The sequence below is a fragment of the Perognathus longimembris genome, chromosome 4, assembly GCF_023159225.1.
Source record: "Perognathus longimembris pacificus isolate PPM17 chromosome 4, ASM2315922v1, whole genome shotgun sequence".
NCBI classification, from domain to species: Eukaryota; Metazoa; Chordata; class Mammalia; order Rodentia; family Heteromyidae; genus Perognathus; species Perognathus longimembris.
This window is the reverse complement of record NC_063164.1, coordinates 33,607,914-33,635,697: the sequence shown is the minus strand read 5'-3', so window position 1 is coordinate 33,635,697 and position 27,784 is coordinate 33,607,914. Positions and strand designations below refer to the sequence as shown.

Sequence of the window (27,784 nt, the reverse complement as noted above, 5' to 3'; positions counted from 1 at the left end):
TCATTTTGAGTCATAGCACCACTTCTGGTTTTCTGGTGGTTAATTAGAGATGAGATTCTCAGACTTTCCTGCCCAGACTAGTTTTGAACCTTAGTCTGCGGATCTCAGCTTCCTGAGTAGCTAGGATTATAGGCATGAGCAACTAGCATCTGGCTTATGGAAGTAATTTTATGTAATATTTCAATATACAAAGGTTGAAAACATCACTCAATATAACAATGTAACGTAAAAAAGTATAGGGCTGAGGACATGACACAGTGTTAGAACACTTGCTTAGCATGCTGAAAGGCTTTGAATTAGATCCCTAGACACACACACACACACACACACACACACACACACACACAAATACACACTTTAAAAAAAGAAGAAAGAAACCAGGTCATATAACTGTTGGAGGAAGCAAGAGAAAATGGTTGCTGATATTTGTTGTTCCTTGAAAGCCACATGTGAGTGTTGACATTTTAAAGTTTGTGATTGTTGACAAATTCTTTAATAATGTAGAGGTATAAAGAAAGACTTCCCAGTGGACTAGCACCTGTTCCATTCCTCCTTTTCTTCTGGGGTCCTTAATATTCCAAAACAAAGTAACTTTTCTGCTCCTAGTCTTTGCTCTCCATGGAGGGCTGTACTAATTTCAGTCATCTTCACTTTTATTTTGTGAGATCATTCACCCCATGAGTAATGATATCCATTTTCCAGGAGGATGGCTCTGTAGGAATGAAAATGAAATCTATGACCACAGAAGAGATGAAGTTACAGAATTTAGAATAGCATCTGATACACACTAGGAGCTTGATAAGAATTCCTCACATGAAATCCTTGGCTGATCCCTCTGTATTAAATATATCCAATGAGATCACAAGGGAGAACATTTTCTCATTTATTTGGATTGTAGCCTATAATCATGCTTTTAAAAAGAATAACTTTACCTTGCCAAAATTGAATTTATAAGCTTTTGTTTAAGACTAATACTCTACCATGTTAGCCACAGTTCCACTTCTGCTCTTTTAAAATATTATTTTGAGAGGGGGGTATGTGGAATAGGAGATAAGAGTCTCACAGACTTTCCTACCCCAGCTGGCTTTAAACCCTGGTCCTCAGATCTCATCCTCCATAGTAGCAAGGATTATGGCATAAGCCACCAGCACCCAGCTGCACATATAAATTTTAACATTCCAAGCTCTACTAACTAATAACTCCCTCTTTAGCAAAGTGCAAAGTCTTCACCATCTTCTGATTATTTATGCCTGATTTCAACTATGTGCATTGTTGCTATCAATATTAATGGGGGGGAAAGGAACAGTTGCAACTAAAGTCTGTTTTCCTTTTTCAAAACATGGGACAGATGGCATTCCATAATGAAGGCTCTTTCCACAGAGCCTAGCAATATCTCTCACATCAGGCATTAGCTAAATGGCTCCCAGGATCTCTTTCCTCAGTTTCCTCCATTCCATTCACTGATAAGCGCCATTGCCCTCCTCAGTGGGTTCCTGGCTTTCTGAATGAAATGCCTTACTCTTTCTTATGACTATCACCCTACTCTTTCAAAGCCACTTTTCAAATACTGTTTGATTTTTTTTCAGATAAATAGTACTTGTATTTTTAAATTCTAGCAGTTATGTCACTTTCAATTCCATACAAATATATGTTTAACTCCTAAAGCAATGACCACTGTGCCTTATAATTACTAGTATTTCTTGTAACTTCCTTAGTTGATAAACTACCTGAAGGCAGAGATTGCCTCATAGCTTTCATTTTCCCTTGTGGTTTCCTATTCTGTGCTCCCACACAGTGCCCTGAGCATGGACTAGCTCAATCAACAAATATTCACATGGATTTCACGTGTCAAAATGCCAGACCCTGATGAGGTGAGCAAAAAGAGATACCTTTCTTTCCATCCTTTAGGAGTTTCACCTTCTAATGTGGGACCAGGAATTATTCACAAAAGCAACTGGAAGATTCCAAGGAGACATGAGCAATTCTAACTTTCCCAGGCTGGAAACCGAGCTTGTCTAAGGAGATGCTTGAGCTCTGAATCCTATGATGCTAGGTGGAGATGAGGAAGGAGAATGCAGAAACTCTAGGTATAGAAACATTTATAACACGTGTGTTGCAAAGGATCATGGTACTGAGCAGAAGAAGGGCTTTGGGACTGGTTGTAATCGAGAGGATTCAGATTGAGAGACATTTCTGTGTATCTAGTAAAGTAGAAGAAGCTTAATAAATATTAATGACAGAATAATGAGTCCTCCCCACCCAAAGCAAATATTAGTATAGTGAATTCAGTTATTTACTTATATAATGATTAGAGTCACAGACTTCAGTCTCTAGGAGGTTACAGGATCCATTCGTATGGTCACAGCATTTGGAACTAACAGTAAATCTAGCTGATTTGATTCCACTGGTTGATTACAACTGGAAGGTAAAAATGATTCTAAAAATTGAACATTGCTCTTGCCATGCTATAATTCCTGGAAATATCAAAATAAAATTATTTTTAAGTTTTTAATTAGTGATGAATTTACATTTAAAAATAATTATGGGGTAGGGTATAGAGCTCAGTGGTAAGAATACAAGGCTCTGGATTTGATCTTCAGCTTGGAAACAAACACAAAAGAGAAGAGAATTTAAGGTATATATCTGCTTTTAGCTCTTCTTGTTCCCCATCTACCTGAAGAGCTTCTGACCATTGTTGTCTGTGTGTTTTGTGTGCCTCTTTAAATATACCCAAACAAATGTGTACTAAGCACTGTACTCTTATCTCTGAGCCATACTCTTCTTTATCCATTAAGTGTGTGTGTGTGTGTGTGTGTGTGTGTGTGTGTGTGTGTGTTTCCTGGTCTAGGTGCCTAGAACTCAGCACCTGGGCACTGTCAAGCTTTTGTATTCATGGCTAGTGCTCTACTACTTGAGCCATAGCTACACTTCCAGCTTATTTATTTATTTATTTATTTATTTATTTATTTATTTATTTATGCTAGTCCTGGGGCTTGAACTCAGGGCCTGAGCATTGTCCCTGGCTTCTTTTTGCTCAAAGCTAGTACTCTGCCACTTGAGCCACAATGCCACTTCTGGCCTTTTCTATATATGTGGTGCTGAGGAATCGAACACAGGGCTTTGTGTATACGAGGCAAGCACTCTTGCCACTAGGCCATATTCCCTGCCCCCAGTTTTTTTGTTTTTTGATAGCTAATTAGACATAAGAGCCTCTCAGACTTTCCTCTCCAGACTGGCTTCAAACCCTGTTCTTCAGATCTGAGTCTTCTGAGTAGCTAGGATTATAGGAGAAAGCGACTGGCACCCAGCTATGAATCATATTTTAAAGCATTATGGAAAACAGAAACAATGGAAAAGGCCGATCATGCTTTGCCCATTTGAAATTTGGGGTCATTGAAAATTTTTCTATTAATTTCCAAAAGCTTTCTATATTTTAGACATGTTACCCTTTTTTGATGTGAGTTGCTAATGATTTTCCTAATTGGCTTTTTGGCATTTGTATATGGTATTGTGGAGTTGTTTGTTGATTTGTTGGCCTGTTTGTCTTTGCTTCATAGAAAATCTTGGGGTTTGATACTTATGATTGTCTATCTTCTTCCTCCTCCTCCTTTTCTTCTTCTCATTATTATTATTGTTGTTGTTATTATTATTATTTGATCTTAGAGCTTGAAGTACTAGCCTGGGTGCTGTTCCTGAGCTTTTTCACTTTTTTACTCTACCACTTTATGTCACAGCTCTGCTTCCAGTTTTCTGGTACTTAAAGAAGATAAGAGGGCTGGGGATATGGCCTAGTGGCAAGAGCGCTTGCCTCGTGTACATGAAGCCCTGGGTTCGATTCCCCAGTACCACATATACAGAAAATGGCCAGAAGTGGCGCTGTGACTCAAGTAGCAGAGTGCTAGCCTTGAGCAAAAAGAAGCCAGGGACAGTGCTCAGGCCCTGAGTCCAAGGCCCAGGACTGGCAAAAAAAACACAAAAAACAAGAAGATAAGAGTCTCATGGACTTTCCTCCCCAGCTGGCTTTGAGCCCTGATCCTCAGTTTTCAGCCTCTTGAGTAGCTTGGATTATAGACGTGAGCCACCAGCACCAGCTGTGATTTTTTTTTGTTAGAAAATGACTTGAAAAGGTATATGTTTACAAAAAGATGTACTGAATTGGAAAAAAAAAAAAAAAAGGAAACCAAAGGTTAGTGTGACAGCCCAATCCTGGCACGTCAAAGTCCTGAAATCAGGTAGAAGAGTGAAATGGAGTGGAAAGGCCATAGTTAAGATGAAAACTCAACAGGATATTTAAAAACCATCAGAGCTTAAAAAACGAGTTTGCCATGGGTAGTAAGAGAGAAGAGATACACACACACACACACACACACACACACACACACAACTAAACCTTCTAGCGTGGGCATGTGATAGCACTGAGAACCCACACAGAGAATGTAAGAAGAGGAACAGATTTGCAGATGTATAAATAATAATGAAAAGAACAGCTTGTTTTTGAATTTCAGATATCAGTACCATATTTGGACTATTTGCATTTGCCTGACGCTGAGCCAAGGTTTTGATAAATATAGAAATAAAGGGAAGGTTTAATGTGATTCATGTAATGTCCTTGAGGAAAGAAACTGGAGAGAAGCTAGCAAAGTGACAATGTAGATCTGCAGATTCCCACTTTAGTCGATGGCTGACTTGGGAACTCTGGGAAGAGGTCACTTCACTTGCATATAATAAAAAACAAAAAGAAAAGAAATAAAGCTACAAACAAACTACAGAAGCCTTGTAAACTGGAATAGGAAGCATCAAGTTAACTAACAATAATAATTTAGCATTACCCTGTGCCTGCCAATACCAGCATGTTATATCCTAGCTTGGGCTTCGGGGCTTTAGACATTAAAATCCTGAAGAACATTCAAAGAGGCAACAGTGATAATTAAAGGGTTAGAGAAAATAGCTGAGTTATGAAAGTATACTTAAGTAAACCTGGGAAAAAGAATAGTAAGTAGACAAATATGAAAATACTTTTCTAGCATTCAGAGCTAGCGTGGTTCTTCAGTTAAATGGTACATATGAGAGATGTAACAAGACTTCCTAGGATGAAGGTTAAGTATGCAAGCTCATTTTCACACAGTGAGACCTATCTGTGAGTTTTTAAAGTATGAAGAGCTACATGGAGAATCCCTTATTTAGCAAGTACTCTGTACAAGGAAATTAAAGTTCCTGATCTTTTCAGAAAAAAATTTACCACAAATCTAAGATCTCCATTCTGGAATGTATCAAATCACAGTTTATTGAATATTGTTCTCCATTGGTATCTGTCTGAATTCACCTTTTCTTAAACCTATCTCTTGCAGTAGTTTCACTTCTTGGACCCCTCCTTTTTCTCCTCTTCCATCCCTACTTGTCTCTGATATCTATATACTTGTAAGCTTTATGTTTTGCAGTTTATAGCTTAATGATTACTAGCAATATGTTAATACTAACAATCTCTTTTAAATCACAGATTTCTTCTAAAATGAGTCCTTCTTTTACCTTCCTAATCTTAAACTCCTCTGAGAGTTTCTTTTGTCCTGTTCTCTTTTGATCAAATACCCTTGATATTCTCATACTCCAGTCAGCAAGACAGTATGGTTCTGGTGGCAAGGAAAGCCAATCTATCTCAGTGGGCTGACATTAATAGGGTTGTTTTCCAATTTACTTCTTCCTTGGTGGCTTTGTTTCTACTACTTTGAGATAGTAGATAATAAACTCAAAATTAATTAATTAATTAATTATACAGAATACTATTACTGTTACCATTCTGTGTAACTCATTACTATTCCATATAATTCTTTTTGAAAACCACTTAGAGCTTTTCTAATTCTGTGTAAATGAAAGTAGAAGAATTTTCTTTAAAAACACAAACTAACAAAACAAGCCTCCTCAATAGATTTTAGGAAACATTTTTTTTGGATTTCTCTTGCACAGCATAGACTATATTAAGAGTCTTGTGGGTGGTATCTGTGTGCAGTGCAGATAAAAGTAAAAAGGATGTCAGGTAAAATACTACCAAAGGGGAATTATTTCCTTGAGCAAATTTTCCCCATAGACATGATTTTCCTATACAGAATTACTCATCTTGATCCTAGACCCACAAACTGGCTGCCAAGTTTTATTGGCAAGAAAATTGATAAGTAGTTATAGCCTGGAGATATAGTTTCTCTCCTTGCACATTAACTGTCTTGCCATATCCCTTGGCTGTTTTTATCTCAAAGCATGAATGTATATTTCTTGCGGGAAAATATTCATGATGATGCATCTGTAAATTCTCAACTGCTCAAAGATCTGTTTCAAAATTGTATTCTACAATATTACTTTTCTATATTAAATGAAGCTTTACTATTTTTTAAAAGGTGATCTAGATCAGGGGTCTTTAACCAGAAGTTCCAATTTTCTGAAATGGCATTGGAGAATTCAGTCTTCCATGAGCTATCTCTTAAAATATTTTGAAACAATAAGTTTATAAGTTCAACGTTATTAGGAAAAACAAGCCATCCACCTCCAGTGACTCATACGACCTCAGCAATTTAAGCAAAATAGCTACAACTTGAATAATTGTCCATTCTTTTGTTTTATAATGAAGTAACATGGAGACGCTCATTTAAATAAATGCGACATTTAGGGTATTCTGTATAGGAGAGGCTTCATGATGTGATTTGAACAGCACCAGTTCCCACCATTAGTAGCACACCCAAAAGGCAATTATATTATTCAAATTAATGTACCTAGAATAGTAGCCAGCAAGGAGAGAGACTTCTAAGGACCTGCCAGTTCTAACATGCTATGTTTGTTTTATTGCTCGCAAGGATACAGTGCTTTGTAGAATAGGAAATGAGACAAAGAAGGAATTGGAAACAAGAGAAGTAAACCTCAGGGAAGGAAAATGCAGTATGTGCATAGTATACTGGAGGGCCAGAAGCTGTATGGTGAATCTCTAAGTACTTAGGGGCAGAGAAACCCCGTTGAGAAGGAATAGGAATTGGGAAGATGGTAATGGATCACTGTCAAAATACAACTCTAAACCTCAAACTTCTGCTAGTGTGTGCTATGTGTACATCTTATTAAGTCCTCTGGGAGAGCTCGTTCTGTAAAGAGACATTAAAATACATTTTAGAAATGAACCTTTGGTCTTAATAAAAGACATTTACAAGAAATGGGCACTTAAGATCAACAAAAATGCCAGAAAAATCAATATCATTGCTAACTTGTTTGCAAAAGCTTTAATTAAAGCATGTGAATAAAGTCTTAAAGTTGTAATTAAAGCATGAATTGAAACAGTAAACATTTATGGACTGTTTCTAAGAGAACTGTGAGACACACACAGCCCTCTACCCTCAGAGTTTATGAGAACACACTTGAAAGATTTATTAATTTTCTATCTAAAATTCTTAATAAACATTCATACATCCCAGACTCACAATGGAGGGAAATCATAAAGTATTTGATTCTTTTCTTTTGTTTCTGAGAATGAAACTCAGTACATGCTAAGCACATTTTCTAACATTGAGTTATTCTTTCTCCCTCCAGTCTTAATACCTTATATTAAATTTACTTTCCCCTTGGGAAAGTCAAGATAAATAACATCTTAAACTGTTACATTTATTAGTCCTCATTAAATTTGTACTAGCAACTTTGTGGCCTCATTTTATATCAACCATTGACCACATCTACTCATTGCTCAGAACCTCTAGTATATTATGTGCCTACCACTAGGGATGCAGACTAAAATGGAAAGCCTTTGCCTTAACCATCCCACGTACAATAAATAATAATGATGAGTAATAATATTGCTAATGATAGTAGCAATCAGACCTCTGTCTTGTGTAATACAATTCTAGTGTAGAGACAAATACAAAGTAGTCCTGAGTAATTTATTGCAACTTTCCATTAGCATTTTGAAGAAAAAGGGTAAAGATATATGGTGGAGGCATTGCCAGATTTAGATTAGGAGTCAGAGATATTCATTCCCAAAAGAGAAAAGGAAGCAGAAACCCAAAAAGTTAAACTAACTAATGCAAAAGAAAAAAATAGTGAATTCCTTAATTTTTCTAGGTAGAGATCCTGGGTCTTTTCATGCTAATTATTCCTACAGAATTTTATCTGCCCTTTAATTTTAAGTGTCACATAAATACAACTCTAATCTTTTTAACTTCACTCAAACATGTCTCTTTGGAAATAGACCTGTATGGTCCATTATTTACTTGACTTCTCTGCTGAGGTGTCTGATGGATCAAACTCTCAAGTCTTTTATCCTCAGCCTTCACCTCTATTTCTTCCCCTTGTTTGTCTTCTCCCTCTTATTAAAAAATAGCTCCATGCATGTAGTATATAACTACACTCCTACTATTCATTATCAAGTCTTGTCAACTCAACCTCCTAGGTGTATTTCTAGTCTGTCTGCTCTTCTTGCTAATGCGTCTACAGCAGCACTGCCCCTCAAGGGTACCACCACAGCACCAGTAGGCAGAAACTCAGTATCTGTATTTGAATGCAAATGCAGACTGAGTGTATCATATCCTGTTTTCCAGTCTGGGTCATGACAAATGTTCTGCACTAAAACAAGTGACTCATCAAAATTGCTTTCTGTTGATTCAATGAAATAAATATCTCAATCAAATCCTATGAAATCTGATTGAAAGGGACAATTTAGAGAAGAAATATTTTCACACTATTACTAGAACTGAATTTGTTTTTTTGTTTTTTTCACTTTGGCATCCATATTTAGAATGTCAAACCGACTTTCTAATTTAAGCCCACACTATATATAACTCAGACCCAATGCACACAGCAACTTTTTAAAATGACATTTTTAACAGTACCCTCACCCTCAAAACACATTATTTCAAAGTTTATGGGACTTGATGATAGAGCTGGGGATATTAGTGGTAGAGTGCCTGCCTAATATGTACGCATTCTTGGGTTCAATCCTGAGTACTGCAAATGTAAGAAAAAAAAGTTGCTAATAACCTACCCTGCTTTCTTTTACAACTTCATGATGGTTTAAAGAATATAAATTAATCATTGCCAAATCTTTGATTTGAAGTTATTTCTTTAAAAAAATCCTTGAAAGCAACTGCACTTTATAGTCATAAATATTTACCAGTTACAGAACATCGATGTCCATTTGCAACAGAGACATGAGGAAGTATCGACTGCACCACAGATCAATTTTACTCCATTTTAAAGTAGAAAGCAATGCAGACTTTTATGGATACACTGATCACTGTTAATAAGCAAGAAAGGACAAAGCAACTAGAATGCATCTCACAGGATGAAAACCTTCAGTAAATGCATAATTACTGCTATGCTATGATCAGTGATTGCCTTCACAGAGCACAATTACTGAAGAAGTCAGGACGGTAACTCTTCATTTGGGTAATATAATTTTCATAGAGGAGGCTCTCTGTTCAAAAGATTTTAGAGAATGGCATTAGCCATATTTGATTTGATTTTAGAGAACAAGAGTTCCATCATGCTTTTGATCTGAGGTAATAGTACAATGAACTTCATGGTGAAAGCTTTCTCCATAAAGTCCTATTTGCATCACAATATCAAATACAAAGCACTTGGCCCCACTTCTTATTCCTTCAAAATGACTCATACTTCATCTGTTCCTAGGAATTAAGGTTCACTGTTTCATTTCTCCTCTAATCTAGACTTACATTGACTTGACAATTTGGTCTCTTCATTTATTTCTCATCAAGATACAACTTGTCTATTTTTCTCAATCATGACACTTGAACTCAGGACCTAGGCACTACCCCTGAGGTACTCTACACTTTGAGTCACAGTTCCACTTCTGCTTTCCAGGTGGTTAACTGGGAATATGAGCCTCCTACCAGGCTGGCTTTGAACTGAGATAATCAGATCTCAGCCCCCTAATAGCTCAAATTACAGGAGTGAATTACTAGTACCTGATTTCTAAAATATTTTTAATGTGATATCTACTGATTCCTGAACACATCTAATTAAAAGATGAAAGTAATTTGGTGGTACTTCATGTTTGAACTTAAAATGTATCCTTGTCTTTCGGGCTTTAGAACTTTTATAGATTAGAGAACTTTAAAGTTATCTTTTACATATATTGTTATTCTCTTAAAACCATTCTATATATAGTAGACTAAATCCTCCTTGTAGAAACAGGAACTCTCATCTTGTAAGGCACAAATAGCTGTGAATCATTTCTGCTTTTCTGTTAACATACAAAGGGGAAGTAGATAGGAGAGCTAAAAAATAACTTTTATGTCAGTAAGACCATTGTTTTCTGAAGTATTTCTCTGATGTAGGCATTTCATCTTTTTTTTTTTTTTTTTTTTGCCAATCCTGGGGCTTGGACTCGGGCCGAATGCTGTCCCTGGCTTCTTTTTGCTCAAGGTTAGTACTCTGCCACTTGAGCCACAGTGCCACTTCTGGCTGTTTTCTATATATGTGGTGCTGGGGAATTGAACCCAGGGCTTCATGTATAGGAGGCAAGCACTCTTGCCACTAGGCCATATCCCCAGTGCTGCATTTCACCTTTTGAATCTCACAGTGTGTTAAAGATTAAAAGAGTTGGGTTAGAAATTTTAAAATTACATTCAGATATCTAAAGACAGACTTCTTTTTTTATTCTGTATAGGAATCAATTGTAAGTTAACAATTCATAAATACGCTTTGCTTTGCTGCTTATATTCATGACTATATCTCTGCTTTGGTGGTAGAACATAAGAATAGTACTGTGTTTTATTGATTTGTAATAAAAATCTGTTGGTCTTATTAACACTTGAATTATCCAAGGCTTTTGCCTCAACACCTAGTTACTTTTTAATCTATAATGAAGGAATAATGTTGTTGAGTCTCTAAATTCTTAGTGAGGTATTCTTTCCCCTGTAAGTGTCTTCGTATCTTTATTTAAGTTTACATTTTTATTACACCTGCTCCACAGTGGTGAACACCTGTAATCCCAGCTACATGGGAGGTGTAGGTAGGAAGATCATGGTCCAAAGCAGATTCTGGGCAAAAATAGGAGGCTCTATCTGAAAAAAATGAAAGCAAAATGGGCTAGGTTCATGAGTAAAGTGGCCACAAAGCCCTTCAAATCCCAGCACACCTCCCACAAAAAAAGAAAAGAAAGGGAAGGGAAGGGAAGAGAAGATATCTCTTCTGTAATTAACAGGTAAATAAAATCGTATAAAATATCACATTGATTTGAGATCTGAGATCATTTCCTACTAATGACAAGATATGACCTGGATTTTTTACTGCTAAAGATGAAGCAGCAGCAATGGTGGTAGTTTTGCCAGCAGTTTAATACCAGTCATAGGAAAGGTGCCAAAACATATTAGTATATGCTAGTAGTCAGATCTTTCACTGTCAAGAGAGTCTACAAAGTTTCATGCTTTGATTCTTCATTTTTGTTTTTGGATGCATGCTAAAGTACTTTCTACATATCAATCTCAGTATCCCTTGTGCACTTGTTTGATTTCTGTACTGAAATTATCCACCTTTTTCATGAAGCTTTTTTCCCTTTTTTAACCTGAAAGACTGACAGCCTTTTAATTCAGACTTGGGTATTTTACAGACATTTTCTTGAACATGAACAAAGCAAGCCTGTCACTTCAAGGAAAACACTGACAGTATTTGTTACAAATGATAAAATTCCAGCTTTCAGACCAAAACACAATAAAACAAAACAACACTGGAGAACTTGTGTCCACTGCTGAGAGCTTGACAGACTCCCAGATAATGAGATAAGGGGTCATATTATCAAACATGTTTTGTAAATATAGTATGATGAAATAGGTCAACACTGAAAGATACAGGTACTCAGTGAAACCATATTTTTTCACTTCTTCTCCCATCTTCCAAAGTCATTCATGAGTTAAAAAGACCCATTCAACAGGAGTTATAAGGACTAAAATATTATGGGTAGTATACTACAAATGCTACTGTTTTGTTTCCAGAGTCTATGTTGCAATTAATTTAAAAGTGTCTTGACGTTTGAGTGTTAGACAAGAATATCTAGAATTACTTAGACATGTTCATACAATACTTCCCTTTTAAGTACATGTGTGTATAAGATTGGAAAAAGAGAAAACAAAAACAAAAACCAACCAGATTGAGGCCTGGCACTGGTGGCTTACACCTGTAATCGTAGTTACTCTGAGATCTAAAGATTGAAGTTCAAGGCCAGTCCTGGCAGGAATGCCCATGAGATTCTTATCTTCAAATTAACTACCCCAAAATCAGAAGTGGAGCTGTGGTTCAATTGGTAGAGCATTAGACCTGAGCAAAAACAGCTCAGGGACAGTGCCCAGGTCCTGAGTTCAAGCCTTAGACTTTAGGGAAAGGCTTTCTTCACAAACTGCTTGTAAAAAGTAGACAGGGGCAGTTAGATGTCTGAGCCTCTGATCTGGCTCTCAAAATCAATTTGAGAGCTTTTGCTCCACTTGGAAGAGGTTTTTGCTTTTTCAGGGAATATAAAACACCAATATGTGTTGCCTTTGTCTGTCATGACTATAAGGGCATGCTGGATTCACCTCCACAGTTTACCCCATAAGTCAGGCACAACTGTTGTGAATGACACATTGAAAACTGTTCAAGAAAATCAGTGCAGTGACAGTGGACAGACAAGGCAGAAATAGATTCAAACAATATTTGTATGAAACCAGGGAAAACAGTGGTAAAGGAATAGTAAGGAATGGTAAAGAATAAAAATGAAGAAAACAGTGATGAATTTATGTGAGCATTTTCCTTTGGACATGTTGAATTTAATATGCCTAAATGTCTGTGAGTAGAAATGGCCACTAGATGGTGGGAAATATGGTTTGACGAGAGAGAGAGAGAGAGAGAGAGAGAGAGAGAGAGAGAGAGAGAGAGAACACTTTGAGTACAGATTTGGGTATGTTCAGTAAAAGGACATAGTTGAGGCTCTAGGAGTTGCTGAGATTTTTTTCCTCCTGACAGATACTGTAAAGTCATGCGACTGTCATCATGCTAGGGAATGAAGATTAGAAGAAAAAATGAGTGAGGCAGTACAAGGAGGCATCATTGGAGATGCTAAAGGAAGAAACTGTTTACCAAAGGAGAATGTTATCCTATAATGCAGGAGGAAGATATTAAAAATCTAATGAGAATTAACAAGGAAGAAGTCAATGAGGACTTTAAACATAAAATACCTTATAGCAGTTTCAGATTTGCAGAAAAATTGAAAAGATAGTACAGAGAATCGTATATACTTCATTACCAGTTTTCCCAATTATTCACTTTTTACATTAGGATGATATATTTGCTACAATTATGAGTTTTATTTTTTAGCCAGAAATCTTGCCAGGTTGTCCAGGCTTGTATTAAGTGCCCTGCCTTGTAGTCTTCCTACCTTAGTTTCCCCAAACAGCTAGGAATACAGGCTCATGCCACTGTGCCTGCTCACCTTGATATACTTTTATCAAATGAAGTCCAGTCTATACCACTTTTTGGGTTTTAACTGAATCTTTTCTATGTATTCCAGAACAGCTACCACATTATCTGTAACCTTCATAACTCACAAAGTTCCTCATGGTTGTGACAGTTTATTGTTTTCTTTTTTTTTTTTTTCTGATAACCATGACAGTTTGAGGAAAACTGTCAGATATTTTATTTTATAAAAGACTTGGTTGTTTTTCTCACAACTACATAGGTACTCGGAGTTTTTGGGTAGAAGACCTCAGAGGTAAAGTGCCATTTCCTTTTAATTTTCTTGTGGTTGTTGGGGATCAGACCTTAAGCATCATTTTTTTTTTTTTTTTTGCCAGTCCTGGGCCTTGGACTCAGGGCCTGCGCACTGTCCCTGGCTTCTTTTTGCTCAAGGCTAGCACTCTGCCACTTGAGCCACAGTGCCACTTCTGGCTGTTTTCTGTATATGTGGTGCTGGGGAATTGAACCCAGGGCCTCATGTATACGAGGTAAGAACTCTTGCCACTAGGCCATATCCCCAGCCCCTCCTCAAGACATTTTGATCTCACAAAAACACAAACTGACAAAAGCCCTAGTGAAGTCATAAAAAGCCCCAGAGGATTAAAAAATAAATAAATAAAGGTCTAAGAGTGGCCAGATTGAATGGACACTGAAGCTACTTGATAAAATGTGTCACTGATGAGACTGAGGAAACTAAATCATTACTCTCTGTTCCTATTACTTTTATATTTGGCATACAGTAAAATTTTTTGAACAGAGTAATGTGGTAAATGTGCAAGTATGCCAGAATTTTTGATGTATGCCAAACTTCTCTGTGAATGCCAATAGTAGATTATAAGGGAAGTGATTTGACTTGGGGTCATATTTAAATTCTTGCAAAGATTTAGCTTCAGAAATGCAGTAAAAATGTTTTCTATCAACTAGGTAATTTTTTTCACAGTGAATATCTTCTAGGAGTAAAGCAGTTTAAAAATATTTAGGAGACAAAAGTTGTGTTCATTTTGTTCTCTGATAATTTCCTCCATCAAATTAACTATTGACGTTTTATTTATTTTTATTGAGGGCAAATGAGATTTATGTATATGTGTTTATTTTTTACTGAGAATGAATTGTGTTTGTTGTTGGATAAGATGCAGATGGGTTAGGGATGTACAGAAGACATTAATTTATAACTCGGCCCACACATACTATTATAATCAGCCACCTGTCATGCTTGTGATCCAGGAAAGCCACTTCCAGTAGTCGATCTAGTAGTTTATACTGAGTACCTGCTTTAAGCACACAGTGCGGGATGGTGAAGGGATGATAGAACAAGGCACAGGCCCTGCCATTGGGAAACTGGTATTAGACATATCAGGGAGGGAGTGGACAAGCAAACCACAAGTGTATTATAGTGCAGGGTATATGTCATGGTGAGAAGTCTGAGTGCCAATAAATATAAGAACTCCTAATTTATAATTGCTTTGAGAAGGGAAAGGGAAAAAGGCAGCTCAGAGTGATGGGTAAATGCAACCTTGAAGGACAAATAAGAAATAAAGGAAGGGGAAAAGATGCGCAGGGAAAGGGTTGGGGGGCACTTTAAGCAACAAAATGCATGGTATATAAGGAAGTATAAGTCTTCTGTTATGGCTAGATTACAGAGTTCTAGAGTTGTATTATCCTGTAGAAAAACAATGCAATATTTTTTTGTAAACTGGCCCTGGGTATTGAACTCAGAGCCTGGTTACTCTCTCTAAGCTTTTGTGTTCAAAGCTAGTGATTTTCCATTGGAGCCACAGTTTCATCTCAGGATTTTGGTGGTTCATTGGAAATAGGAGTCTGCCAGGGTTGGCATACTGAAAATACAAAAGACCTAGTAAAATTTAACATTTTTTACTTAGCTCAGTGTATTTAAAATCCTATCATCTAATGTGTAATCAACATGAAAAATTATTGAGACAATTTTTAACTTTGTGCTAGGTTTTACAAATCCAATGTATGTACACGTACATTGTATCTCAATGTAGACTGCCCACATTTTACCCCTTGCGACTAGAAGCTACCATGTTGAGCAGTATAAATCTAGAGTGAAATAATGGGAGGTAAATTGACAATGATGGGAACAGATTCAATCATTGTTTGTCAGCTAAATTTAATCCAAGGACCATGGCTGAACTTGGAATTTTTATGCATGAAAATAACTGACAATTATTGATGAGTCTGATAGTCATTGTGGAGAATGGATGAGAGGTGGGTTTGATCAGGAGCCAACTAGTTGTAGGTAATAAATGATAATAACTATCACAGCAGTGTGGTGGGTGATATGGTAGAGAGTCACAAGATGTCACAAGAGTCACAAGATGTAGGGCCAAGTGGTACATGCCCACTGCCCCAGTTATTTGAGAATACTAAGCCAAGACGATTCCTTGAACCTAGGAGTTTCAGGCACACTTGGGCAAGAAAGTGAGACTGTCGCCTTAAAACAGAACAAAATAAAAGAAAAAGTATCATAAGGAAAAAATAACCCATAGGTATTGAGAGTGCACTAAAGAGGAGAAAAAATGACTCCCTAGCTGTGCTAACCTCCCCCAGCCTAGAAGTACTACAGAATTATTGAGAACTAGGGGAAACAAAAGAAAGAGTGGAAAGATGGAGAGAGAATTTTTTTAAAATTTGGAATGTTGTAAATTGTCTGTGAGACATCCAAGTGTGATGTTTACATCTGAAGCAGACAGATAGGTACAAACAGACAATAGATACTAACAGAGACCATGGCATTTTCCATGATTTACATATGATTTATTCCCCAAATTTAAATTGGCCCTCAGTGTGGTGAAGCTATGAGGTGGTAGGACTTTACATATGAAACTAACCTTTCTGTACTTCACTTTGAAATTAAATAAATAAATTTAAAAAAAAAAAGAAATTTTAAAAAAGAGTTTGGAACTTGTGGGAGGTCTTTAGGTCTTTGGAGTGCTGCTGGAGAGTTACTCTCAGATAGGTTAAGGGTGTTCTTATGAGCTCTGATTACTTCCTGTGAAAATATTGTTATAAAAAAAGAATGTCTTTGCTGAGTACACCAGTGGCTCACACTCATAATCCTAGCTACTCAGGAGGCTGAGAGAGCTGAGCATCATAGTTTAAAGTTAGCCAGGAAGGAAAATCCATGAGACTCTTATCTCCAATTAACTACCAAAAAGCCAGAAGTGGAGTTGTGCCTCAATTGGTAGAGTGCTAGCCTTAAGCAGAAAAGCTCTGAGACAGTGCTCAGGGCCTGAGTTTAAGCCTCAGAATGAGCAACACCTCCCCACCCCCCATCCCCAAGAAGTCTTGTTCTCTAGTCCCCTCATTCTGGTTGCCCATGTGATCACTTGTACATGCATGTTCTTCAATGATGGTACTATCTGCCATAGGATAACTCAGCAAAGGTGGTTAAACCAGGGAACAAATAAATGGTGCTATCCAATCCCGAATTTCAACTTCTTAAAACTGACTTAGATAAACATCTTTTCTTTACAAAGTCTCAGGAATTTTTTATAATAATCGAACATAGATTACTACAGGAGTATACACTCAGACAAATGTGTTAAACAATTTCCCTGATGTAATTTTTTTTTTGTGGTTTTTTTTTTTTTTTGGTGCTAGAGTGTTAACCTAGGGACCGTCCTCATGCATACTGAGCATGTATTTTACTACTGACCTACATCTACAACCCCTTCATTCTAAATGTTCAAAAAAAATGAGCAGGATTAGTCTTTGTTCTTCACCTCTAAAATGCTGGATCTGCAGGTTTGGGGGACGAGTGGAAACTATCCTTTCAATAAAAGTACCTACAGACTTTTATATATGGTGTCCTTAAGCACTCCTCTACAACACTGCTATGATATAGTAAATAAGAGGGCCAGAAGAAATTACCTATGTGTATGGAAGCTTAGAGAGAAAAAAACACTTGAAAAAACTAGAAAATGAACCAGAGAGAGATTCTTTAAACATCAGAAGCATATTATCTGTACCAATGTACCTAAAGAGGAGTGAGCCTGGAGGCCAGAGAACCAGCCAGGGGAAAAAAATCTTATATAGTGGGAAAATCAGAATGAGGAAAAGGGACCACTTTGGTTATGTGTACTAGGCATATCTTCTCACTCTATCAAACTCACTATATTCACTGAGGACAAGGAAGAAGTGGTAAACAACCTCAAGTGTAGTAGAGAAAACAGAACACAAGTTAATGTGACAAATAGGTTCATTAGCTAAAGTCAACTTCAATAGGTGAATTGGAAAGGGGGTCAAGTAAGAAAAGTAGAAAGATCTAGCTAAGCATGTGTGGCTATGAAGAAGAGGAAATAGAAGGTAGAGTACACACAGTGATAATGACTTCGGAAATGCTGAGAGATAGATGCCCTTCTAAATCTGCCTACTTCATTTCTGTTGGTTTGGAATGATTCAATACTGTGAAACCATGCAATCTGTGTATCATAGAATATAGGGTTATTAAAGAATATTATACTTGCTCCAGTCATTCAAATGATTCCCAGTCATACTATTACCTCTCTTACTAATTATTAATGGACAAATAATTTTACAGACTAGTTTATTTCCAGTACTTTGAAAGACCTGTTAGGCTGGATTTGAATGAGAGAGATGAGAAAAGAGAAGAAACTTGAACTTTGAACCTGAATTTCTTAGTTAACATCTTACTTGTTCTTTACTGGCCAATCATTTATAACTGGTAGAGCTCTCCTCTTTAGTCCCAAACTAGCGGGCTAGTAAGATCATTTAACTCTAGTTAGTCCACAAACCACTTATGTGATTTTAATAAATTAGAGGCTATCAGCACTTGATTGCTACAGTATTGTGTTAGCTGATATGTCCTTTCTATCCTTCAGTACTTTCCCATAATCTGGTTAACTGAGAATGTCTGATAATCAGCCACTAAACTTGTAATTTAACATTTTTTGGGTACAATCTTAAATATTGTACAGATGCAGTAAATATTTAGAAAATATTACTTTTAGTATAAATGTAGAGAGCTACAAAATATAAAATTTTAAATTAAAAAAGCTATAAATGGGAGTATTAGAACCTTACTGCTAATCATAACTGATAGGTTAAGGATAAAGTAGTTACTTTTAAGTTTGCTCCAAAGAAGGTAGCTCTGTTTTGGAAAGAAGCCTATTAATCTGAAAATCATATTTACATCATATTTAAGGTGGATTCATCCATGACCAATCTGGCTGCTTTATTTTAAAAAAATAAATGAGTAAATAAAACAACAAAACAAAACAAGAGTACTAAGCAGAATTATGACCTCGAACTGGCTCCCATATCTACATAATTTTGACTATATCAGAATTGCTTCATCTACCAAGCTACTGTTGTTTATTTGAAGTTCTTATTTGAAGTCTAAGAAGAAAGTTACAAAGTCTTTCTTGAAAATTTTCTCCAAAATTACTTGTTATAGGCCCGTGAGGTTCCATGGTAGTATACATTTAGCATGCTATATGAGGCCTGAGTTCCATCACTAGCACTGAAAACAAACCAAACTAAATGATTTATGTGCTATAACATAGTTCATTCTTTGAATACTATAGACTTGTTGGTATTGCAATGTTTTTTAATTAAAAAAAATTTCTTTTTCTAGTCCTGGGGCTTGGACTTAAGGCCTGAGCACTGTCCCTGGCTTCTTTTTGCTCAATGCTAGCACTCTACCACTTGAGTTACAGCATCACTTCTGGCTTTTTCTATATGTGTGGTGCTGAGGAATCAAACCCAGGTCTTCATGTATATATGAGGCAAGCACTCTACCACTAGGCCATGTTCCCAGCCCCTTTCATTATTTTTAACATTCCAAATAGAAAACAGAAACTTTGTACCCACTTAACATTAACTTCCTATCTTTTTCTCTTTCCATTCCCTTCCAACCCTTTTACTTCCTCCCCCTCTCTCCTACCCTCTAGGCAATAGACTTATTGTCAATGTCTTATCAATTGCCTCTTCTGGGTATTTTACACTGGGAAATCAGACAACATAATGTTTGTTTGTTTCTTTGTTTTTGGTAAATGTAAGTTTCATTTAAAATAGTTTTTTCTAGCACTATTCACATTGTAAGATAAATTTCTATATGGATTTAGGAGCTAGTGTTAGCATATTTATTGTGTTGATTAAAAATAAAAATTAAAGAAAACCCTGCAAAATACTGCTTATCCTTCAAGTACTGTAAATGAGGCTGAAAGTTCATCTTAATGCCTCAGGTAGAAAGGTAGTAGAGATGACATTTGAAATTGCCCCACTACCCTGAGGCCTCTCATGACTCACACAAAGTTATTATTAATAGTAGGTTCCTAACTTTAGTTTTCTATTGGTGCTATAGCAATGGAAAACTTAAAACTTTTCAGATTTATTATCTCTCAGTTCTGTAGGATAGAGGTCTGACTTGGGCTTCATTGAGCCAAAAATACGTTGTCATCAAGACTGCCTTTATTCGGGAGAATAAACTGGACTCCGAGAGCAGGGGTCCATTTGCCATGGTTCCTAGCTTCTAGATGTTGCCATATTCCATTTGTGCACAAATTCCTTTATCCATAATCACTCTATTTCTCCTCTGCCTTAGTTTTATCTCCCTCTGGCTTTCTTCCCTTTCTCCTCTTCCACGCCTAGGGACTTCTGCAATTAAATTGAGTCCTTAATTCCACCTTTAGTTTTTGTCCCTTTTACAAGAGTAACTTCACAGATGCACAGCTTCCACTTACTAGGACATAGGCATTTTGGGGGAGGGGGAAAGGTTCTATTCTGCCTACCATACTAATCACATTCTCTCACTTCCCTTCTTGCCCGTGATCATGCCACTTGCCTACTTAACATTCTTCAGAGGTTCTTAAGGCCCTCGGGGTTGCATTCAGACTCCTTACTATGGTACACAAAGGCCCTGCTTACCAGTCCTGTCTCATCTCTCCTAATCCTCCATCCCCCAAACACACAAGACTGTGTTGTTTCCTTCCTCTAAACTAAATCCATGCTTTCACTCATGTCATGCATCTGCTTGGATTGTCTCTCCCACCTCACCTCCCCTTTACCTGGCTGTCTCCAGCTTATCCTTAAGTCAGAAAGCAAATGTCACTTTTAAAACACATGAGTGTTTTCCTTTTTATTTTTTTGCCTTTGCTGCTATAGCTATCCATACCTACATAACATAGCACTTTCAATTGTGTACTGTAATTACCTCTAATTACCTCCCCCACCAGACAATAGGCATTGATAGGGCCATAATCTCACCTTTGTTCATATTGGCATCCTAGATACTAAATGTAGTGGTTTGCACATAATAGAAACACAAACTTGTACATAAATACTTATGTCTACCCCTTAATACTTGTTTCTTTCCCAAGGTAGATGCACAGAATATGTTGACAAACTACAAACTGACATGTATTTTTGTTCTGAATGAATTTCTTTAAATTGTCCTGCACAGTTCTTTGTTGTTGTGTACATTAGTTGCTCTTATTTCTATTTCTAGGATTGAAGTCATTAAAAGAGATGTAATTCCTCTTATGTAATTTTACTGATCTAAATGAATACTCGAACAATTAGCTGAAATCACTGTGAAAGAGGGAAAGCATTTAACTGAATATGTCTGATTGGCTAATGAAAATTTTAATTTAAAAGACTGGATTAGCACTGTCCTTGGAATTGATTTAAGTTAGTCAGGCTGAAAACTAAAGCAAAAGAGAACAAATGTTCAAAACAAATCTTAATATGTTTTTATTCTATCCTTTATTTCATTTAACAAAAAATTTCTACTAACCACTGGCATTTACAATTAGAATCTACTAATCCCTCCCCTCCTTCCCTCCTTCCCTCTTTCCCCTTCCTTCCTCTCCTTTGTTTTTCTTTCTCCTTCTCGTTCTTTCCTTCCAACATTTCAGAGATATTCTCACAAAAATAGGTCCCCACAGGGTCTTGCTTAAGAGTTAGTATAACTGGCATCCTGCCTCTCAATATTAGGATTTTAATAAGATGCACAACATAATATCTCTTTCACAAAGTTGTGGGAATTCAAGGAGTTAACATTTACAACATTGAAATTGTGCCTGATGCATTTTAATCTTGCAACTTTAGGGTGGGAAGATCAACTCTGAAACCTAACTGCTTAGAAAAAGCAGCTGTCATTGTAATTAGAATGAAACTTGGTTGTGATGACATCATCAGAGGCTGATGATGAGGTCATCTATGAGAAAGCCACAAACTAAGTACTGTGGGTCACTAACTAACAGGCATTGCCAGAATCCTTCCTCACAAACATTGGGATATTAAAAAATTTCTCCAGCAATGTGTGATGGAAAAAATTATGATTAATAGGATTAAGGGAAGACCAGGAAAGAGGTTTGTTTTATTTTGAAAAAAAAAAAAAAGATTTGAGTTTTACTTAGAGAGTACATGAAAATTTATGAAATCTCTACACTTGCCACCCTTGTTAAGACACTTCATTGACTGCCTTCTATAATATTTAGAATTTTGCTACATTCTTGCTAGAAATTATTTGAATAACTATAAATGTTAGTTGTGAAATATGTCTCCTTCAGATTTCAGAAGATTTGAAATTTGTTCTCATCAGATGGCATTTTCAAATTATTTGTTTGTTTGTTTTGTGCTGGTCCTGGGGATTTCACTCAGGGCCAAAGCACTATCCCCTAGTTTTTTCAGCTCAAAGCCAGTTTCTACCACTTGACCCACAGTGCCACTCCTTAGTTTTGGGTGCTTAATTGGAGATCGTAACTGTAACCCCTCTATACATTGCCTTGACAATAAAATTAAATTAAATACACACACACACACACACACACACACACACACACACACACACAAAGAGTCTCACAGGATTTCCTGCCCTGGCTGGCTTTGAACTGTGATCCTCAGACCTTAATTTCTTGGGTAGCTAAGATTACAGTGAGCCATTGGTGCCCGATTCTCAAACCTCTTTATTTCCAATCCTCAATCCTTAGCAGATTAAACCTTGTTTTATATTCATGGGCACCCTGAAGCTGTCAAAACAGTTTGCACAAGTTTGTATCACCATATTGACTACTTGCTTCCAGTTCCCTGCCTTCCTTTTATTATGAAGGACTCCATATTTTAGCTGAGGCAAGCCCCATCTACTGCTCCTTAGAACCATCCTACAAATGCCATCTCCCTTAACTCTCCCCTCTCTTTTCTGCATCTGCTCTGCTGGACCACCGCCATCAGCATATAAACTGTGCTACTTCTATTTTCTCCAAAAAGGTAGGAGAGAGGTCCAGTTCCTACTTCAGCCATCACCATCATGCATTTGTTAATTCTACTCTTTTGAATACAGCCATATCAGTTTTCTCCTGACTGCTCTCCCTAAATTGCCTTGTCAAATTTTCCATTGGCCTCAACATTGCTAAGTATAGCTGACATATCCATTCTTCACTTTTCTGTGCTTATAACATCTTTTGACAATTGATTCCTTTCTTCTCTTTGAACTACTTTTTTCTAAGTAAACCTTTGGTCTTCTGCTCACCTTTCCAGGCTTTTCTTTCTCAGTCTTTTTTGTCCTTTGCTCATCTGCTGCTCCCTGGTCCCTGAATGTTGAAATGCTCTAAGAATTTTCTTTCTCTTTCTCTCCTCCTTTAAAAGAATTATTGACTAATGATTCTTATTATTTCTATCTTTAGACTTGAATCTGTTTTGTTGAATGCCTAGAAGACATTGCAACCATACAATGTTCACAGCTCAGCTTTGGATGTTTGCCAAGTCTACTCTTTCTACTAGCATTTCTTATAGACTTTATCACCTCATAAATGATAACTGTACTATCCTAGCTGGTTAAACTAGATCTCCTTAGTTCCACTTTTTCTGCCCTCCCCATATCTGCTTTGCTACTAAGTTCCAAGACATATTATCTCTAAACTACCAGTATCCTACTGGTAAACAGCCAAATTGCATTCCGTTTCTGGTAAAGGGCTACCCAGGGAGGGATTGGAGAATGTGCTCAGAGAAGTTGGGAGTGAGAAAGTTTGCTGACGTCATTTGGGCAAGCATGTGACCCATCTGTGAGTCTGGTTTTTACTTTGCGTTCTTTCACTTTTGTTTATTCTCATGAGTAGGTCTTTTTCTCTTGAATCAGGTCACATTTTTCTTTAATAAAGAACTTGTGGGTGAACTAGAGGCAACTCTAAAACCTGTTTTTACCACTCTTATAATAAGAGATGCTTCATGCCAAGGGTCTTTTTTGTTTGCCTTGCCGTGGTAGGACAAAATAGCTGGCTAGTGTGATGTTAGAGTCATCTAGACAAATCATAAAGAAGTTAGTTTTTTCCTCTGGGTGGGAAGTTGCTTAATTTTTTTGTGTTGTTTCATTCCTCCAATCTATCTCTGTCTCTGCATAAGCCTACTGGTTCAGAATGATTTCTTGACAAGACATGTCAGATGGGTGTCTGTCACCAGGGTTGATTTGGTTTATCTCTTTCTGCCATCGTACAGTGCTGGCTCTATGAAAAAGGATGGCCTTCTCAGACACACAAGCCTCACTCTTCAGAAACAGGCATAGGACAGCTGGAGCTGAGCTCTACCACAGAGAACATCCATGAACCTCTCAAGGCCCACTTCCTTCCTTCCTTCCTTCCTTCCTTTCTTTCTTTCTTTCTTTTTCTTTAAGGAACCAAGGTTCTTTGTACTAAGTCTGTCACTGAGCCAAACCCCCAGCATCATTGATCTAGGAATAGCAAATTTAAAAATTGTGCAGAGTCATCTTAAGATATAAGTAAAATACATAATACAGCCACAGTCCCTCAAATTATTGAAAAAGACCTCCCTGTAGGGCCATATTTCTTTATTTCATTGATGGATGTTGTTACATGGTGTCACTCATTTCAAAGTACAGTAATGATACATATCTTTTACATTTCTTTGTCTAGATCTAAATCTATGGCTGAAATGAATGATCCCTAAAATGGAATGAGTATTTACTAATTTTTCATCCTAAGATTAAAGCCACTTACATAATCTTTATGTGTTCTTTTCCCTTTTTTTTTTTTTTTTTTTTGGCCAGTCCTGGGCCTTGGACTCAGGGCCTGAGCACTGTCTCTGGCTTCTTCCCGCTCAAGGCTAGCACTCTGCCACCTAAGCCACAGCGCCCTTTCTGGCCATTTTCCATATATGTGGTGCTGGGGAATCAAACCGAGAGCTTCATGTGTGGAAGGCAAGCACTCTTGCCACTAGGCCATATTTCCAGCCCCTTTTCCCAATTTTTAAACATCCATTCTGGTATACCCATTCTACACCACTGATATATCAGCATAATTTACTCTTTATATACTATTGACTAGTAGTCTCTATAACTCATAACATTTTCTGGTTCAACCTTTGGCCCATATGAAAATCAGAGTTAAAACTGAAGATGAATTTAAGAAAGTTTTGCTCTCTTCGGTGATTATTAATCTGGATTCATGGAAAGAACAGTTGAGTTTGGAAGTCCTGATGTGTTAGAATCATTCATATTCTTTATAGATTTAATTTTTAGAACGTCTTCACTGTTGTGGATGGTGACAATTTTCTACTCACTGAGAGGGAAAATGAAGTTTATGACATGGGGTTCCTTCAATCACAGTTACTGATAAAGGTGTGAGGTATGATTTTTTATTTTCTCTATTTTAATGGGTCACACTTAAAAGTTTAGGTATGTCACATTTACAACTTTCCATATGTGTTGTAATATTGTGATTGAAGCAGTGTGAGGAAGCAAAACAATAAAAGGTAAATCATTTACACTTAACTGGATACTTCCTCTTGCCCTGGGGCTTAGAAGCCACTTGTATTGCGCTTGTGCTTTAAATGAGCTTCTTTATAAACTGAATGTGTGGGGAAAGTATCATAACTTTTAAGAAAATTCTATGATTCTAACATATTAGATTCCTTGAAATTTCCTTTTCAACTAATAAAAGTTTTTGGGGGGAGGGAGGAATAGTCCTTATCCTAACATGTAGTCATTTGTTTTAGCAGTAGTTTTGCTATATTACTCGTTACAACAAATTATTTTGTGTAAACCTAAAAGTTGCTTTCAGAATTCCTTTTCCTAGTAGAAAGTTTGTAGTTTGATCATTTATCTTAGCTAATAATTTTGGTCAGATCAGTATGGATATCTGTGAATGAACACTTGAATAAATTTACAAAAGTACTTGGAGTCATGATCTTCATTCACAAGTAGCTTACTATATGATTTTATGAAGGAGTGACATTTAAAATATAATGAATAGGCACCAACAGGTAGACTAGGATGTGAGTCCCAGGGCCCCTATCTTAGCCTTTAAATTTCTAAAATCTGGAGGTTTAAGAAATCTTACAAAGACTAGGGCAGAGGTGGGAAGCCTGGAGGATTCAGAGCAGTACCTATTGACCAACTTGCATGGAAGCACTTCATCAAGGGTTTAGCTATTCTTACATGTACCCAGTAAACACAAACCTTATAAATATATAATAGAAAAGGCAGTACGGAATGCAAATGGGGTATGCTACTTGACAGAAATGTGTATTTTAAGGGTGATGATAATGTGTTCAGCTGAATACATACAAGCCATAAACTATGAGGGTAATTTGGAAGGTCTTTCATTCTTTCTTTCTTCTTGTTGTTGTCATCTTTCAGTCCTGGGGCTTGAACTCTAGGCCTGGGCGTTGTCCCTGAGTTTTGCTCAAGGCTAGTGGTTGAGTCACAGCATCACCTCTGGCTTTTTTTTTTTTTTTTTTGAGTAGTTTATTGGAGATAGTTATCACATGGGCTTCCCTTCCACAGCTGGCTTTAAACTATGATCCTCAGATCTCAGCCTCCTGTGTAGCTAGGATTACAGGCATGGGCTACTGGTGCCTGGCTTGGATGGTTTTTCTATGTTTTAAAATTCAAAGAATATGTTATCATAATTTTATGAACTTTGTAAAGATTCCGGTCTATAGTGTTTCTTTATCTCCTGAATTTCTCTATGGATCTAAAAACCATGACCACTGTCCTTCACAAAATGGCAAGAGTGAGACTTGACACTCTTTTCCTACACCCCTCAGGAATTTCTTTCTTCCTTTCTTGGCTTCAGTAAAGTCATAGGCTGGCTTCCCCAAGAAAGAAATGGGAAGCTAGGAGAAGTTTAATGTCACAGCACTTGGGCAAGACATTTAATAAGTGTCTAAAAGAATCACCAGACAACCTTCCACAAAAGTACAACATGCAGATTAGCAGAATTTTGCAGCCATACTGAATAGATTTGGATCCCAATTCTAGGGCTCTGTAATCAGAGGTAAATTACCTGAATTTCTTTTGCTTCTGTTTCTGGCTAAGTCTTACTTCTACTTTGCTATGGGTATTAAAACAATACACGAGTGAAGCCCCCTGGATGTACCTGATACATAAAGTTTGGCATGCATTATTGGTCGTGGCGCTGTGCACTCTGCATATCACTTGGTGAGACATCCCCTAGAATTCGCTCACTATTAGCAGATTCTGGTTGAATACAGAAACACTAGCACCCCAGGCAGAATACAAATGAGCCTCAACCTGTGGATTAAGAGCCAGGAAGCAGAGCTGTGAGCAAAGGGCAAGTTTCCAGAGCCACCATTTAAGGGAAATGTGGGCTGTTAGTTGCTTAAGAAGAGGGGAGGAGACCATGCAGGCGAGTCAGGGTGGTATGGCATAGGAATGGGAGCAAGAATGAGCACGAAGCGGGCTTGAGTCGGTGGAACTGTTTGGCTGATCAGAGCTTTTGCCTTGAGGTGGTAGCACCACCGATCAGTTAAGTAGGAGGTGGTGAGCAAAAGTTGGGCAGGAGTCTGCGAGAAGTGAATGGCATGCTGTCAAGACTCAACTTTTCCTTTTAGTTTTGGAAGGCCTTCAGTAAGTGAGCTTTAAATGGGGGATGCGGTGGCGGGTGTGTGTGTGTGTGTGTGTGTGTGTGTGTGTTGGGGAGGTTATACAAAACATTTTTCTCTTATCATGAAAGTTGTTTTTCCCCACTAAGACGGAAACGTTTACTTTAACAGGGAAGGAGGGATTGATTTAACGTAATGGTTTAACTCCTGTACATTAAAAAAGAAAAACAGTCCTCCGTTATCATTCTGTAACCTTTTGGCTAAAATAAAACGTTTGCTCAGAGGGCGTACATCCCTCATCCGCCTGCCAAAGGCCTCAGCTACCCATGATGTGCCACGCTGGGCCGGGTGTCCAGTGGTGAAGGGCGCTCCACGCATGCGTTAGAAGCCGCCCCAACTCCCCCGCGACGTCCTTTCTTGGAACAAAACTAGCGCGGAGCCCTGGATCTCCGCACTTTGCGTAGACTCGAGT

The 27,784-nt window shown here is 37.4% G+C and overlaps 1 protein-coding gene across 2 annotated transcripts in view; it reads left to right on the top strand.

The window, feature by feature from the left end:
* The window catches only part of Slc39a10 (solute carrier family 39 member 10), a 79,773-nt gene that overhangs the window by 808 nt on the left and 51,181 nt on the right, over positions 1-27,784 (top strand). Inside the window, exon 1 of one of the 2 annotated variants that reach the window (XM_048345055.1) lies at positions 2,014-2,087. The exons of the other annotated variant lie outside the window; for it this stretch is intronic. Coding sequence (XP_048201012.1) covers positions 2,060-2,087 — 28 coding nt within the window. The 5' untranslated portion in view covers positions 2,014-2,059. Of the gene's footprint in view, positions 1-2,013; positions 2,088-27,784 lie in introns of those variants that run through there. 2 annotated transcript variants of the gene reach the window in all.